Source organism: Dipodomys ordii, unplaced genomic scaffold (assembly GCF_000151885.1).
Source record: "Dipodomys ordii isolate 6190 unplaced genomic scaffold, Dord_2.0 Scaffold5, whole genome shotgun sequence".
Taxonomy (NCBI): Eukaryota; Metazoa; Chordata; class Mammalia; order Rodentia; family Heteromyidae; genus Dipodomys; species Dipodomys ordii.
The window spans coordinates 34,580,063-34,593,292 of record NW_012267221.1 but is presented as its reverse complement, the minus strand read 5'-3'; the positions used below and the strand labels follow the sequence as shown (position 1 = coordinate 34,593,292).

Genomic DNA, 13,230 nt, shown 5'->3' with positions numbered 1-13,230 from the left:
ACCAGCCCAGATAGATGTCCCTCAGTAGATGAATGGATCAAGAAAATGTGGCGTGTGTGTGTGTGTGTGTGTGTGTGTGTGTGTGTGTGTGTGTGTATAATGGAATTCTATGCCTCCATCAGAAAGAATGACATCTCTCCATTTGTTAGGAAATAGAAAGACTTGGAAAAAGTTTTATTAAATGAAGTAAGCCAGGACAAAGAAACATAGGTCCCATGGTTTCCCTTATTTGCAATAAATAGTATATGTCTGGGACAAACAGAAAATGTCAAATCTATGTACATATGACCAGATAAGATGAAGTTAAGTGAAATGAACCCCAAGATAGGGACACAAGTGGTTTTTTCTTTCTTGCTATTGTTTCTAATGTATTTATAATGTACCATGTGCTTTTTTGTTGTTGTTGTTGTTGCTTTGTATGTTCCTCCCCCATGGTATAACCCCTGTTTTCACTGTATTTATGTTGGTCTAATTTGGAGAGAGGAAGGGGAAAAATGTTTAAATAGGGATCCAGGCTGACCGATTTTAACAATGAGATGTACAAAACACTATGTTGAAAAATGAACCTTACAATTTAGGCAGGGTGGTGGGGGAGTGTAATTGTGGAGGTGGGAGGAAGGGATGGTAGGGGAAAAACAAAGGAGGAGGCAACAATGCTTGATAGGAAATGTACTCATTTCCTAGCTCATGTAACTGCAACCCCTCTGTACAGTATTTTTACAATAAAAATTATTAAAAAAACATAATGAAGAAAACATTGACTACTTTAATAAATGTAGTAGATGAGAAAGAACTCTAACTTATGCATATTTCTGACCTCAAAGACAGCAAACATAATGCCTCAAACTCTATGTGGTCTGTACATGGTGATTTCCTTCCCAAGACTAGAGTGTGGGACTGAGAGGGAGTAACTTTCCAGAGGAAGAAACACAACTGCAATCTCAGAGACGTTATCAAAATCAGCATCAGCAGTCAGTTACTCCTTCTTCTGGTTATGATGCAATAAAAATATTTTACCTCTGTGATCTTAGCCTGCAAAATGCATAGCTCTGATTAAAACAAATTCAGGCAAATTCCAATAAAGAGGATTTCAGCATGAATTGGAAATGATACATTTTTTTAAAGCTACAATCATGGCTGAAAAAATTCTAGGATAAATTCTGAGGCCACCAAGATTTAGCGTTAGGATTATCCAGTGTTTTGAACATTCTCTAAGAATCCCTATATTGTTCAAATTAATTCAGTTGTCCCAAAAGAAAATAAAAGTCAATAGTAGGTCAAAAGAAAAAAAAATGCTGCTGATATCCCAAACTTGAAACCAGATGGCAGTAGAGTATTAAGATTTGCTGGGAAATGTGGAGTAAAAGTCAGTAATGAAAGAAAAGCACTGGTCCAAGGTTCATTGTGAAATACTAAAACTGTCGACTGTCAGTTTGACTAGGCGTGCTGGAAATGACATCAACACACAGCAATTGGAGGAGATTACACAAAATATAACAACTGCCATGAGCTGATTATAGATGAAATAATGCACTTTCAAAAATAAATTTTACCTCTATATGGTATTCTCACAATAAAAAAATAAATTTTAGTAACAATGGATAAGGACTTTAAAAACTTGCAGAGGAAACAGGGTTTACAGAATGTGCCACGTACTGATTTTTTTCAACAAAAGCATTGCCTATGAAAAGCCTATTTAGACATGACTAAAAAAAAGCAAGTCTAAGTATGAATCAGATCTAGTGCTAGACATCCAGAACTTATGAAGCTGTTGTACCATTTGTAAAAAAACAAACAAAAAAACTAACTTCAAGCTGGGCACTGGTGTGGCTTACTCCTTTAATCAGGAGGCCAAGATCTGAGGATCATGGTTTGAACCCAGCCTGGGCAGAAAAGTTTGTGAGACTGTTATCTCCAATTAACCACCAGAAAACCAGAAGTGTCACTGTGGCTCTAAGTGGTAAAGTAATGTTAGCCTTGAATGAAATATATCAGGGACAGGACCCAGGTTCTGAATTCCAGCCCCATGACTGACAGAATCAAACAAACAAACAAAAAATTCATGTATTTTTCCTGGGAAATCCCACTGGGAGCCAGATGATCAAGAATCATTGCTGTTAAAAGCAAATGCCTTCCTTCCACCATCTCACCCAACTCTGCTTGACTTTTGTCTAAATGCAAAAGGTTAAAAGAAAGAAGAAATCAGTATACTATTGATTTCAAGATAAAAAGTTTCATTTCAGCTATAGCTATATGAAAGTATTTTCCTATATTTACTCTTTGCAATCATAATCCCCAAAACAACTACTCAAAATTTCTTTATACATCAACAGATGCTATATTTGGTGAAAATTATTTTTAATTGTACATTTAAAATCATTTTATCTATGTTCTATTTACATAGAAGAATACCCTTCCCTTTGTCTGGAAGAAACTACTTCTTCCTTCTGGGAACTACATTTACTAGTGTTACATCTCCAAAATGATACGATTCCCATAAGATGTTTCATGTTCTTGCCTGATGGGATTAGGATCCACTAAATCTAGCATAGGACCCTTTATATCAATGCATGCGCCTCACAATGCTGTACTTCACATAGTTCAAAGAGTGATACTCTGTTTCCAACTCAAAACTAGCAGTGTTATTCTCAAGTTGTTTGAGCTTGGTGGGAAGGAGAGAGCCCTCAGCTTGATGGAAGAATGTTTGCGTTCTGAGAAGTGAGCATGTTTCCTTCTAGGAAGAGAGGGAAGGTGGGAGAAAGAGGGGAGTGGGAGAGAAGGAGAGACTGAAAGGGAGAAAGAGAGACAAAGACTGAGACACAGAAAGACAGAGAAGAGGAGAGAGAGAGAGACTTTTATAAGGAGTGCAGTGATATACAGGAATCCTGGTGGTTTTCAGTTTTCAGGAATAGTTGTTTCTGCCCTTCCAGTCCTAGAAAATTGGTTAATAACTGCTTGGATTAAATTTTTCCAAGCTGGTTTCAGATTCAGGCACCCAAATAAAAAATTTACATGAGTTTAATTGCGCTCCACTTTAGGCTGACATAACCTGAACCTTGCTCCTCATGATACTCAAAGCATAACAATGCTAGATTTATTACAGAATCCAATGGAAGTAGAAGGCAAATAAGACAAAAATTAGAAGTTTTGTAGAAAGATTCTTCAAAATCATGTACATTTTATGCATATGTATTTTTGTGGGTTCACATAGTATACAGCACAATTTACAAAGTATACAACTACTGATTAAATATAATGTGTGTTACTATTCTCAAGGTGTCCTGAGAAAATACGCATCTCACTAGTAGGTTTAATGAAACTTAAAGCAAAGTGGAATGTACTACTTTGTCCTGAATTTCAGTCTACATACATGTTAATTTGTGCACATTGTATCTGGGGATGAGCATCTGTTGCACTACTGAGTTCACACAATGCCTGCAATTGTGTTTATTGAATGGCCCTTGCTTTCTTCCTTTCTCCGGACAACTAGTGGATGAGCAAGGGCTGCCTAAACATTAGACATTTCCTCTCATCTTTGGATCCAAAGGAGAGATCACATTTTTCTTTTTTAATAATACATTGTATTTTTTTTCATTTCCTCCCCTACTTTAGCTATGACCCTTTAAATCATTTTGAAACAGGAAATGGCTCTATCTCCTCCTGAAATCTGTTTCCTTTGGAGTGGAAAAATGTGGTTCATCACTCACAGTCACTTTCCTGTGGGGCATGATGACTCTGGAGGGTGGGGGAAGAATGACCTGGGGAAGGGAGTGCCTGCAATGGCAGATGTTTCTTTTGCCTGCTGGTTTTTCTGTCTCCAATCTCATTGAAAACCTGGTTAGGAAATTCACTGTCAAACATGATCAAAGGAAAAACAAAGTTGGAATTTCTGCAAATGTGTTTCCCTATTGGAAGAGGGATCAAATGAAAGAACAAAAGAAATCAGAAATAGATTTTTTTTGTTAAGAAGGTAATAAAAGTGCGATTTTTTTAAAATATTGTTAGTCCAGACTAGGCAAGAATGGTGATATGGACAATGCAATTGTACAAGAAATTAGATCTCAGTACACAATTATCCATCCGGGTCTATATTTAATACCATGTGTCAATGAGACCTATTAGTTTGTGTTCTCAATGTTGAAATATATGTACTTACATATAATTAAAATACATACACCTAATCTGTGCTTGTCAATTATTTTGAATACTAATACATGTTATAAGTAGGAATTGTACATGATGTGAAGAGAGATTAAAATGTCTTAGGAATTTGTGTTGGGGAGTATTTGTAAGTTCTACCAAGTCTAGAGATAGGTCGCAGCAACACTTTTGCTTATTGGGTGTGTTTTGGTTCTACATTTCAGAAATGACTCACAAAATGAAGAAAGAACACATGTTTTGGGCCTCTATATGTCTGCTACTCAGTCTTGCTCCTGGAACTCTGAATGAAAATCCTGAGGAGGATGAAGAATATACCAGTGTCACAGGTAAATGTTAGAAGCTTCTGCACTTTTAGGTAATCAAGGTTGTTGATTTTAATAAAAGTACAGTTATATATTTTGATTGTGTCAGAAAAAAATATTTTTTAATTTAGGATTTTATTTTTTGGGTCCGGTTGTGGGCCTGAACTCTGGGCCTGGGTGCTGTCCTTCAGCTCTTCAGCTCAAGGCTAGCGCTCTACCACTTGAGCCACAGCACCACTTCCAGGAAGCTTTTTTTCTTTTTGCTTATGTGGAGCTGAGGAATCAAAGCCAGGGCCTCAGGTTTGCAAGGCAAGCACTCTACCACTGAGCAACCTTCCCAGCCCCAGAAAAAAATATTTTTTTTATCAAAATAGCCTTTTTCCCCTAGTACATTTTTTTAAATATAGTCATCTTTAGCCTCCATCCACAATCAATTTACTTTTAAAAGAAATACTTCTTCAAGTCTCTATTTAGCACGAGCCCAGGACGATTTAGATTCTCCTTTCCCTGCTTCAGAATAATGAAATTACAGGTGTACATTACCACCATATCCATCTAGAACTTCAGTCTTCATGTAGCCTTGAAGATATCTGGACTGACTTCCATTCATACTCTTAGCTACTTTTATTTTTTGTTTTTGTTTTAAGTTAATCTTGCAACATCAAGTTCCCATATCTGCTAAATTTAATTTTGGAAGTACAATTTGTCACATTATGCTGAGACCTTACCATCATTATATAGAACAATGTATGTTTTCTGAAATAGAATACTATCATTGATAATATAATTATAAATATATGTGACAGACCCAAGTTGTTTGGCATTACTAGATGTTGAACTCCCACTAGACACGTGTGCTACCCTTTGAACTATACCCCTTAGCCTTTTATACTTTATTTTTTTAGGTAGGATCTTGTGCTTTTTATGTAGGCTAGCCTCAGACTACAATTTTCCCACCAATGTCTGCCATAGCTGGGACTGCAGGCATGAAGCACCACCTGACGATTTGTTTTTTTAGTCTAGGACCTGACTAGTTTTTATGCCTGGGTTGACTTTTAAATGCAGTCCCTGTATCTCAGCCTCCTAAGTAGCTGGGATTACAAGTATGAGCCAGGGTGGATGGCCCAAATGGTAAATTTAAAAACTCAAATCACTGGGGAAATAAGTTTCTTGATAAGAAAAACATGATAATATAAACAATATTGGTAAGATTTAAAAAAAAATCTTTGGGGCTATGAAAGAAAATTAGCAGGGAATGTTTAAGGAAAGGTATATCACTTTCATGAGATAGAATCAGACATGAACAAGTTTACAGATTCATTTATGTCTGATTCTAAATCAGTGGTTTGCCCTTCCAGAACTTTTTTTTTAACTTTTTTTTTTTTTAGTGCCCATCTTAGGGCTTTGAACTGAGGGCCTAGGCACTGTCCCTGAACTTTTTGCTTGTTTGTGTGTTTGTTCAAGGTTAGCACTCTACCACTTGAGCCTCACTTCTGGCCTTTTAGTGGTTAATTGAAGGTATGAGTCTCACAGACTTTCCGGCCTAGGCTGAATTTGAACCACAGTCCCCAGATCTCAGCCTCCTGAGTAGCAAGAGTTACAGATGTGAGCTACCAGCACTAACCTTACCTCCCTGAACCTTTTGAAATCAGGAGTTATTGAATTTCTCCAACTCTGATCATCTTAATATGTAAACTAGGGATGTAAATAAATATAGTATGTAAACTAGGGATGTAAATAAATACCTCCATCGGAGTGTTACACACACAGTTTCTAGTAATTTTTTGTGTGGTTGTTCAAAGGCAAAGGAACCTGTTTGTATCTTCCTTTCCAGAGAAAATCAGATCTTTACTGAGAGAGGCCATCATCATCCTCATGGGACTCAATTTTCTGGGAGCCCTAGATCCATAGGCAAGATTGATTTTCTAGCAATTGAGGTATATCATGAGATCAGGCACCAAATAGTAAATGGAGCCTTGTATCTGTCATCTCATCAGGAAGGCTAAGATTATAATCCCATACCAGGAGACTCAAAATATGTAGAATCAATTACAGAAATGATTAAATATGAGACATCACTATCTGGCTGAATTGGATTAAATTCATATGATTTGGTCCTGTGACCTTCTGATTCATGCCATCATCTTTACTTTTATTGACATTTGTTTCAAGTTTCAAATTCATGTCTCAGGAAAGTAACTCTGGACCTGCTTGGCCAGGTGAGCCCTTACACAAGCCTCAGTCTCCTGAATGTTTATGTCAGCTAGTCTTAAGGAGTCCCACTCCCTGATCATCAGATTTTCAGGGACAGCATGGGACGGACAGATCCATGGAAAACATGCAACTGTTAACACTGAAATGCTTATCAAGTAGAAATGAAAAGACAGGCTAGGTTCCCTGGTTTTTGCCTGGGGTGGTATGGTACCTAGGTATCCTGTGTCCCACTACACAACCACTTCCCCCTCGTGCTGGGATACTATTCCCTGGTGTGAGGCATACAAAAAAGACTTCCAAATTGAATTTGTATGAGAAACACGTTAAGCCAAGTGCAGTGGCTCACACCTGTAATTCAAACTACTTGGTCAGCAGAGACAGGAGGATTTTGTTTTGAGCCACCAGCTTGACTACACAAAGTAACTGACACCCAATCTCAAAGACTAAGCTGATGATGATTCACTTCTGTGATCTCAGCTAATACAGGACGCAGAGCTAAAAGGATTGTGGTTTAAGGTAGAACAAGACAAAAGTTCACTAGTATGTCTGAAAAATTATTGAAGTGAAAGGTCTGGCAAAATGGTTCAAGTGGTAGAGTGATTTCCCAGCAAAAATATACCAAAAGAAAGACAGAGAGGGAGGGAGGGAGGGAAGAAAGAAGGAGAGAGGAAGGAGAGAAAGAGAGGAAAAGGGAAGGAAAGGAAAGGAAAGGAAGGGAAAGGAAGGGAAAGGAAAGGAAAAAGATTAAAATGTGAATGACTGTTTTTTAAAACTGTTAACATGAAATTTCCCTATTTTTCATCATTGAAACTATATTTAGCATTACAAATTCATTTTTAAAATGTCTTGAGGGAAAATTACATAATTAAATCTATGTGCCTTATCCAATGTCATTTTAAGGATCTTTAATTTTACAGGCTTGTGACAAGCACTCTTATTTAGAATTTACAATAAAGTTGCTCCTTAATCATTTGAACAGTTATGAATTAAGTCTATCAAATAAGTCTATCAATTAAGGATACAAATTTGAAACATTTAGTTAAATCTGTAATGCTATTCTACAAATTGTAGAGATGAAACCTGTCTTACAAAGATGCTGTGATCATTAGACGATACAATTACAAAAGGTCTGAGTACAATAATTACTGAGTAAAATTACTTATTATTACTGGAACTACACAAACTGATTACTACCTTTGCTTTTCTGGTGTGTTCTCACCCCCCTGTGGCAAAATTGCTAAATGACAGGCTGAACTTTACTTGCCCAACAGAGAAAATGGAAGACAAACAGTATGACTATTAAAATTATATAAATCAAGAGTGGAAACATAAAGCAACCAGCACTGATAAATATAAATTTAAATTGATTTATAATATAAATATAAATTGATTTATATCTGTGCAATTCATGTGTAGTTTATGATTTTCAGGTGTAGATCTTGCCACAAAAAGTGCCAACTGGAAAATAAATAGTGTGGTGCTTTAGTCATATTAATTTACTAATTAAGACTATGATTTTTTTCCGATACACATTCCTTCCTTATTAAAACAAATGACTCATTTACTATTTCCTGATGGTTTTTTTCTCCATGATTATATTATATGTAATTATTTATTATGATTTCCTGTAAGGGCAACAGGCATCTCTGTGCAAAATGGCTTGTCGTTGGAAAACTGTAAATGTCACAATTTTGGAATCCCTGGCTGATTTCTTGAAATTATTTGAGCAAACACTGAGGCCTGATTTTTATGAATATGTTGACTGTTAGCAGTTTCCAAAAATGTGTCTAGAGCATAGAAATTCATGGTGTAAATTTTTTATGTTCTATGACTCAGAGTGAGATACACCATATAGGGGCTTTTAGCAAAATTCTTGGTTCTCACAGCTCAAAATATCAATTTTGTAACAATGAGATGTACAAGACACTATGATTGAAAAATGAACTTTACAATTTACGGGGGCAGAGAGTGTAGTTGTGGAGGTGGGAGGGAAGAGAGGTAGGGGAAAAACAAAGGAGGAGGCAACAATGCTTGATAAGAAATGTACTCATTACCTTGCGCATGTAATTGTAACCCCTCTGTATGGTATTTTCACAATAAAAATATCAATTATGGCATTCCAACATTTTAAATATAGAGAATGTGAGCAAATTTACAATTGCTTGCAAAAAAAATGCCATTCGGGAGAAGCTTTCAAGTATTTGTGTATGTAATTTAAGAAAAGCAAAACCTTTCAAGGAAAGCATTTAGGATGATATTTAAGGTGATATTTTAATTCAGTCAATTTGTATCAATAACACAATATACTTTCAAGACCTATTTATTAACTGACTCTGTTATTTCACATACATCTAATATTAGAGAAAAGAAATGACATTTAAACATGTCCATATTACAAATAAGCATATATTGACAATATTATTTACACGTATATTATAGATATTGATGGAATTCAGGAAAGCTATGTTATTGATAAAAACAAAAATAATAGTATGGAAGGCCATAACACAAGCATGAATGTTATGTTTCTTCAACTGAATATAACCTAAGGAAGAGTTGGAAACATGCAAATGTGTAGATGCCTATAATTCCGCTTCAGCTAAAATACTTATCAATCTTGTAGCTCCCCAATTTACCAGTTCATGACAGCTGTTTTTGGTGCTGAAGGCTTCCCCATACATCAATGATTCTTTGTCATAAGTTTATTTTTCCTCATCAAATTTGGAGTCTGTAAAGCAGATGTTAGCATAGGGGCAGCCTCAGACCACCATCTTTCTATGCCTTCTGTGAATGTATGTAGGATCATAAATATGTATATTTATATTATATTAATAGCTGACTTGTTGGGTAACATAGAGTCTCCCTAATTTTTTTCTTGTCCAGGTTGGCCTCAAACTTGATCAAAGCCATTCTTACCTCCCAAGTAGTTAGTAATACTGATGTGTGTCAGCATTCCAGGCTCAGTTTATTTCAGCTGAAAATATTAGTCAGGTTAGTTGTTAAATAGATCAAAACACTGAGATAGTATATCGTACATTAAACTTGAATTCTTAAAAATTAAAAATTGCATTTGTAGCTGAAATAAAATTGACATGTTCAAATACAATTACAATCAGGTTCATCAAATAGCATCAAAATGTATGCATAGAAGTTATATTTAGCCCTTCTGAGACTACCAATAATGATTATTTTATAGCTCATAAAAATAGTGACATTTTAATTGTTTCTTAGGTATTAGTACTGAAATATATCTAGCTATCTATTCTTAATATAGAAAATCAAAATGGTAAGTCCTAAATTTATGAAAAAGCTATTTGATCCAACTTTTATGATAGGCATATTAAAACTATTTAGTTTTTAAATCACATGAGATTTTAATGGTTTCCTTCTTGATGATCATACATCCATGAACTGTTATTTATTTAAAAATATTTTACATGAACATATTAAACTAATGCCATTCATATGACTTCAAAAATTATTTTATAATACATTAAAGCAATGTTTTAAGCTGGTTATACTAATTGGTTTTAATATAAAGGAGTACTACTGCCCTCTAGTGGAAAAATAGTTGTTTATTTTATTTAAACATTTAAACATGGCCTTTAGGTGAAGGATAACAAATGACCAGACCTGGGAAATACCGAGTGCTCAGGAATAACACAGGGGCATTCTTCGGTCTTTATTACTTGGTTTCACCAGTCATAATTTTCTTTTCTTCTGTTTTTGAAATAGTGTCAATGAAATTATACATGTGTTTTAGAGAATTATATTGTATATGTTATTCATCCTGAGAATAAATCCCAAAGTTTATGTGAATTCATTCAGAGTATTCATTTTGTGATAAGTACCCATCATTCTTCACCTCTTAAAATTTAAAAAAATTAAATATATTACATAACAAATCAATTTAATATATTAGATAAATAATTTGGGTTTCCACTATAACAATAATCATTCCCAGGAAATTCTTCTGTGATTAAAATAACTAAGTGAATTTTTTAGTGACACATTTCATAACTCAAAGTCCAATAAATTGCCTCATTCTATTTGAAACAAAGTAGTTTCCACAAAATTAAATAGTATTCATGGTAAGTGAAACAATGCATTATGTATACTTTAAGTGTGTGTATATGTGAATCAAACTATTATTAGCTAATATTCAATTCTATCTCATTACCTAATAGAAATTTAGGTAATAATTATTAACAGAATCTAGGAAAAGTATTCTATCCTTCCTTGATAGTTGAATAATATTGAACGTTAGTGGATAAACTGTGTCCCATTTGGTAAATTTATTGACCATATCTTTTGTTGGAAGAAAAGTAACTGCTCTGGTTTGCTGTGAGTCTGTTTTACTGTGTTGTACTTTTTCTTAAAACAAGGATAGATTAAAAATGTTGGAAACGAGTAAGACTGTTGCTATAGTGCTCACCAAGGACTGCATGTCACTTTCTATGTTTTCCTGTAGGTCCCACCCTGCCACCACTCAAGATGCTGAATTCCTTCTGTGCGTTAAAGGCAGATGATGGGCCCTGCAAAGCCTTAATGAGGAAATTTTTCTTCAACATTTTCACTCAGCAATGTGAGGAGTTTATATATGGGGGATGTGAAGGAAATCGGAATCGATTTGATAGTCTGGAAGAGTGCAAAGAAAACTGTATAGTGGGTAAGTTTCCAGAAAACTATGATCCAAGTGCTATCAGATCTATTTGTAGAAAAAAAAGTGATTTGGTAATTGTAAAAAAAAAAAAGAAAGAAAGAAAAGAAAAAAAGACTGTAATACTTCTTTAATATTCCAAAGAAGTTTCTTTTATTCTTTCTTTTTTTTTGGGGGGGGTCCGATCGTGGGGCCTGAACTCTGGGCCTGGATGCGGTCCCTCAGCTCTTCAGCTCAAGGCTAGCACTCTACCACTTGAGCCACAGCGCCACTTCCAGCTTTTTTTTTTTTCTGCTTATTTGATGTTGAGGAATTGAACCCAGGGCCTCATGCATGCAAGGCAAGTGCTCTACCAATGAGCCATCTTCCCAGCCCGAAATCTCTTTTTTGACTCATGTTTCAACTACTGAGTTATACAGTCATATTTTTATATAAAACAAGTATAATTATGAATATATTGGTATCATTTATTAAAATTAATATTTACTATACAATATTAATTTAAATTTATTAAATTGTTTATTAAAATTATTAAATTAGTTTAACCAATTAAATGTTTGATGTATTAAAATTATTAAGGTTCATTTATTATTCTGTTGTCTTCTCTGCAGTAAAGGAGGGGGGAAATCAAGTTCTTAGAAGAGTTTTATAAGTGCAGTGAAGCAAGTATAATTTATCCTCTTTGGGTAGCTATGATTATTGTGATTGTTGATCACATTGATTTGGTTTTACCTTTGTCATTACCACAATATCATGTTTTGCATCTTGTACCAATACCAGTTCAAAGTGGATCAAAGACATTAACCTATGACCTTAAGTCTTGAAACTAATGCAGGAAGAGGTAGGGAAATCGCTAGAATTTATTGGCATAGGCAAGATTTTATTGAATATAATTCCAGGGTCTCAGCCAATAGGAGAGAAAATTTGATGATATTGTATTAAGCTAAAAGCTGATGCTCAGTGAACATTGTCACCGTCACCCAGGTAAAAGAAAATTCTAAAGAGTAGGAGATCTTTGCCAGATGTCTGTTCAACAAGGGTTTAATGAGACTATATAAGGAGCTTAAAAGACTAAAGCCCCAAAGAATCAATAACCCAGTCAATAAGCTAAACAGACATTACAACAGACAGAACAAGTAGCTAAACACATATTTCTCAAAAGTTCAACTGGACAATAGATGAACAAATGCTCAACATCCCTGACCATAGATGAAATGTAAATCAAAACAACAGTGAGATTCTATCTCGTTTCAATCAGAATAACCAACAACAAATGCTAGCATAGATGAAAGGAAGAAGAGAACTTAGTACATTTTGGTAGAAATGCAAATTAATGCAGCCAACTTTGGAAATTAGTATGGAGATTTTTCAAAAGTTAAAAGTAGAATTAGCCTGTGATCCAGTGATGTCACTCCTCAGCACTTATCCTAAACTGTACAAGACATGACACAACAAAGCTACCTGCACACTCATTTTCATTGCACTATTCAAAACAGCCAAATTAGGAAAACATGGAAGCAGCCTAGATTCCCTGCAATGAAATAACAGAGCTGTCATAGATATATTTATTATAGATATATAAATCATATACACATATGCATAATTTTTTAGCCATCGGGAAGAATAAATTTATAGCACTTGAAAGTAAGTGGATGGATTTAGAAAAAAATGATGCCAGTTAGACTATGGGTTTATATTTCCCCTCACTTGTGGATCATGGACCAAAACACAATCTCCCAGGTGAATACCAAGGGGTACAGGCATATATATGAGACAAAGCCAATCAAGGTATAGTATATGCAGGAGGGAAACTCCATGGTATAAGTTCTTTGAAAAAATAACAGAAAGCTTTAAAAATGAGTAGCAAAAGGTTGAAACATGATTTGAACTTGG

The 13,230-nt window shown here is 34.9% G+C and overlaps 1 protein-coding gene across 3 annotated transcripts in view; it reads left to right on the top strand.

Moving 5' to 3' along the window:
- The window catches only part of Tfpi (tissue factor pathway inhibitor (lipoprotein-associated coagulation inhibitor)), a 65,489-nt gene that overhangs the window by 28,109 nt on the left and 24,150 nt on the right, over window positions 1-13,230 (top strand). For all 3 annotated transcript variants that reach the window (XM_013030574.1, XM_013030560.1, XM_013030567.1), the window contains exons 2-3: window positions 4,365-4,487; window positions 11,149-11,346. In XM_013030574.1, the coding sequence (XP_012886028.1) occupies window positions 4,367-4,487; window positions 11,149-11,346 (319 nt within the window). In that variant the 5' untranslated portion in view covers window positions 4,365-4,366. The remainder of the gene's footprint in view (window positions 1-4,364; window positions 4,488-11,148; window positions 11,347-13,230) is intronic.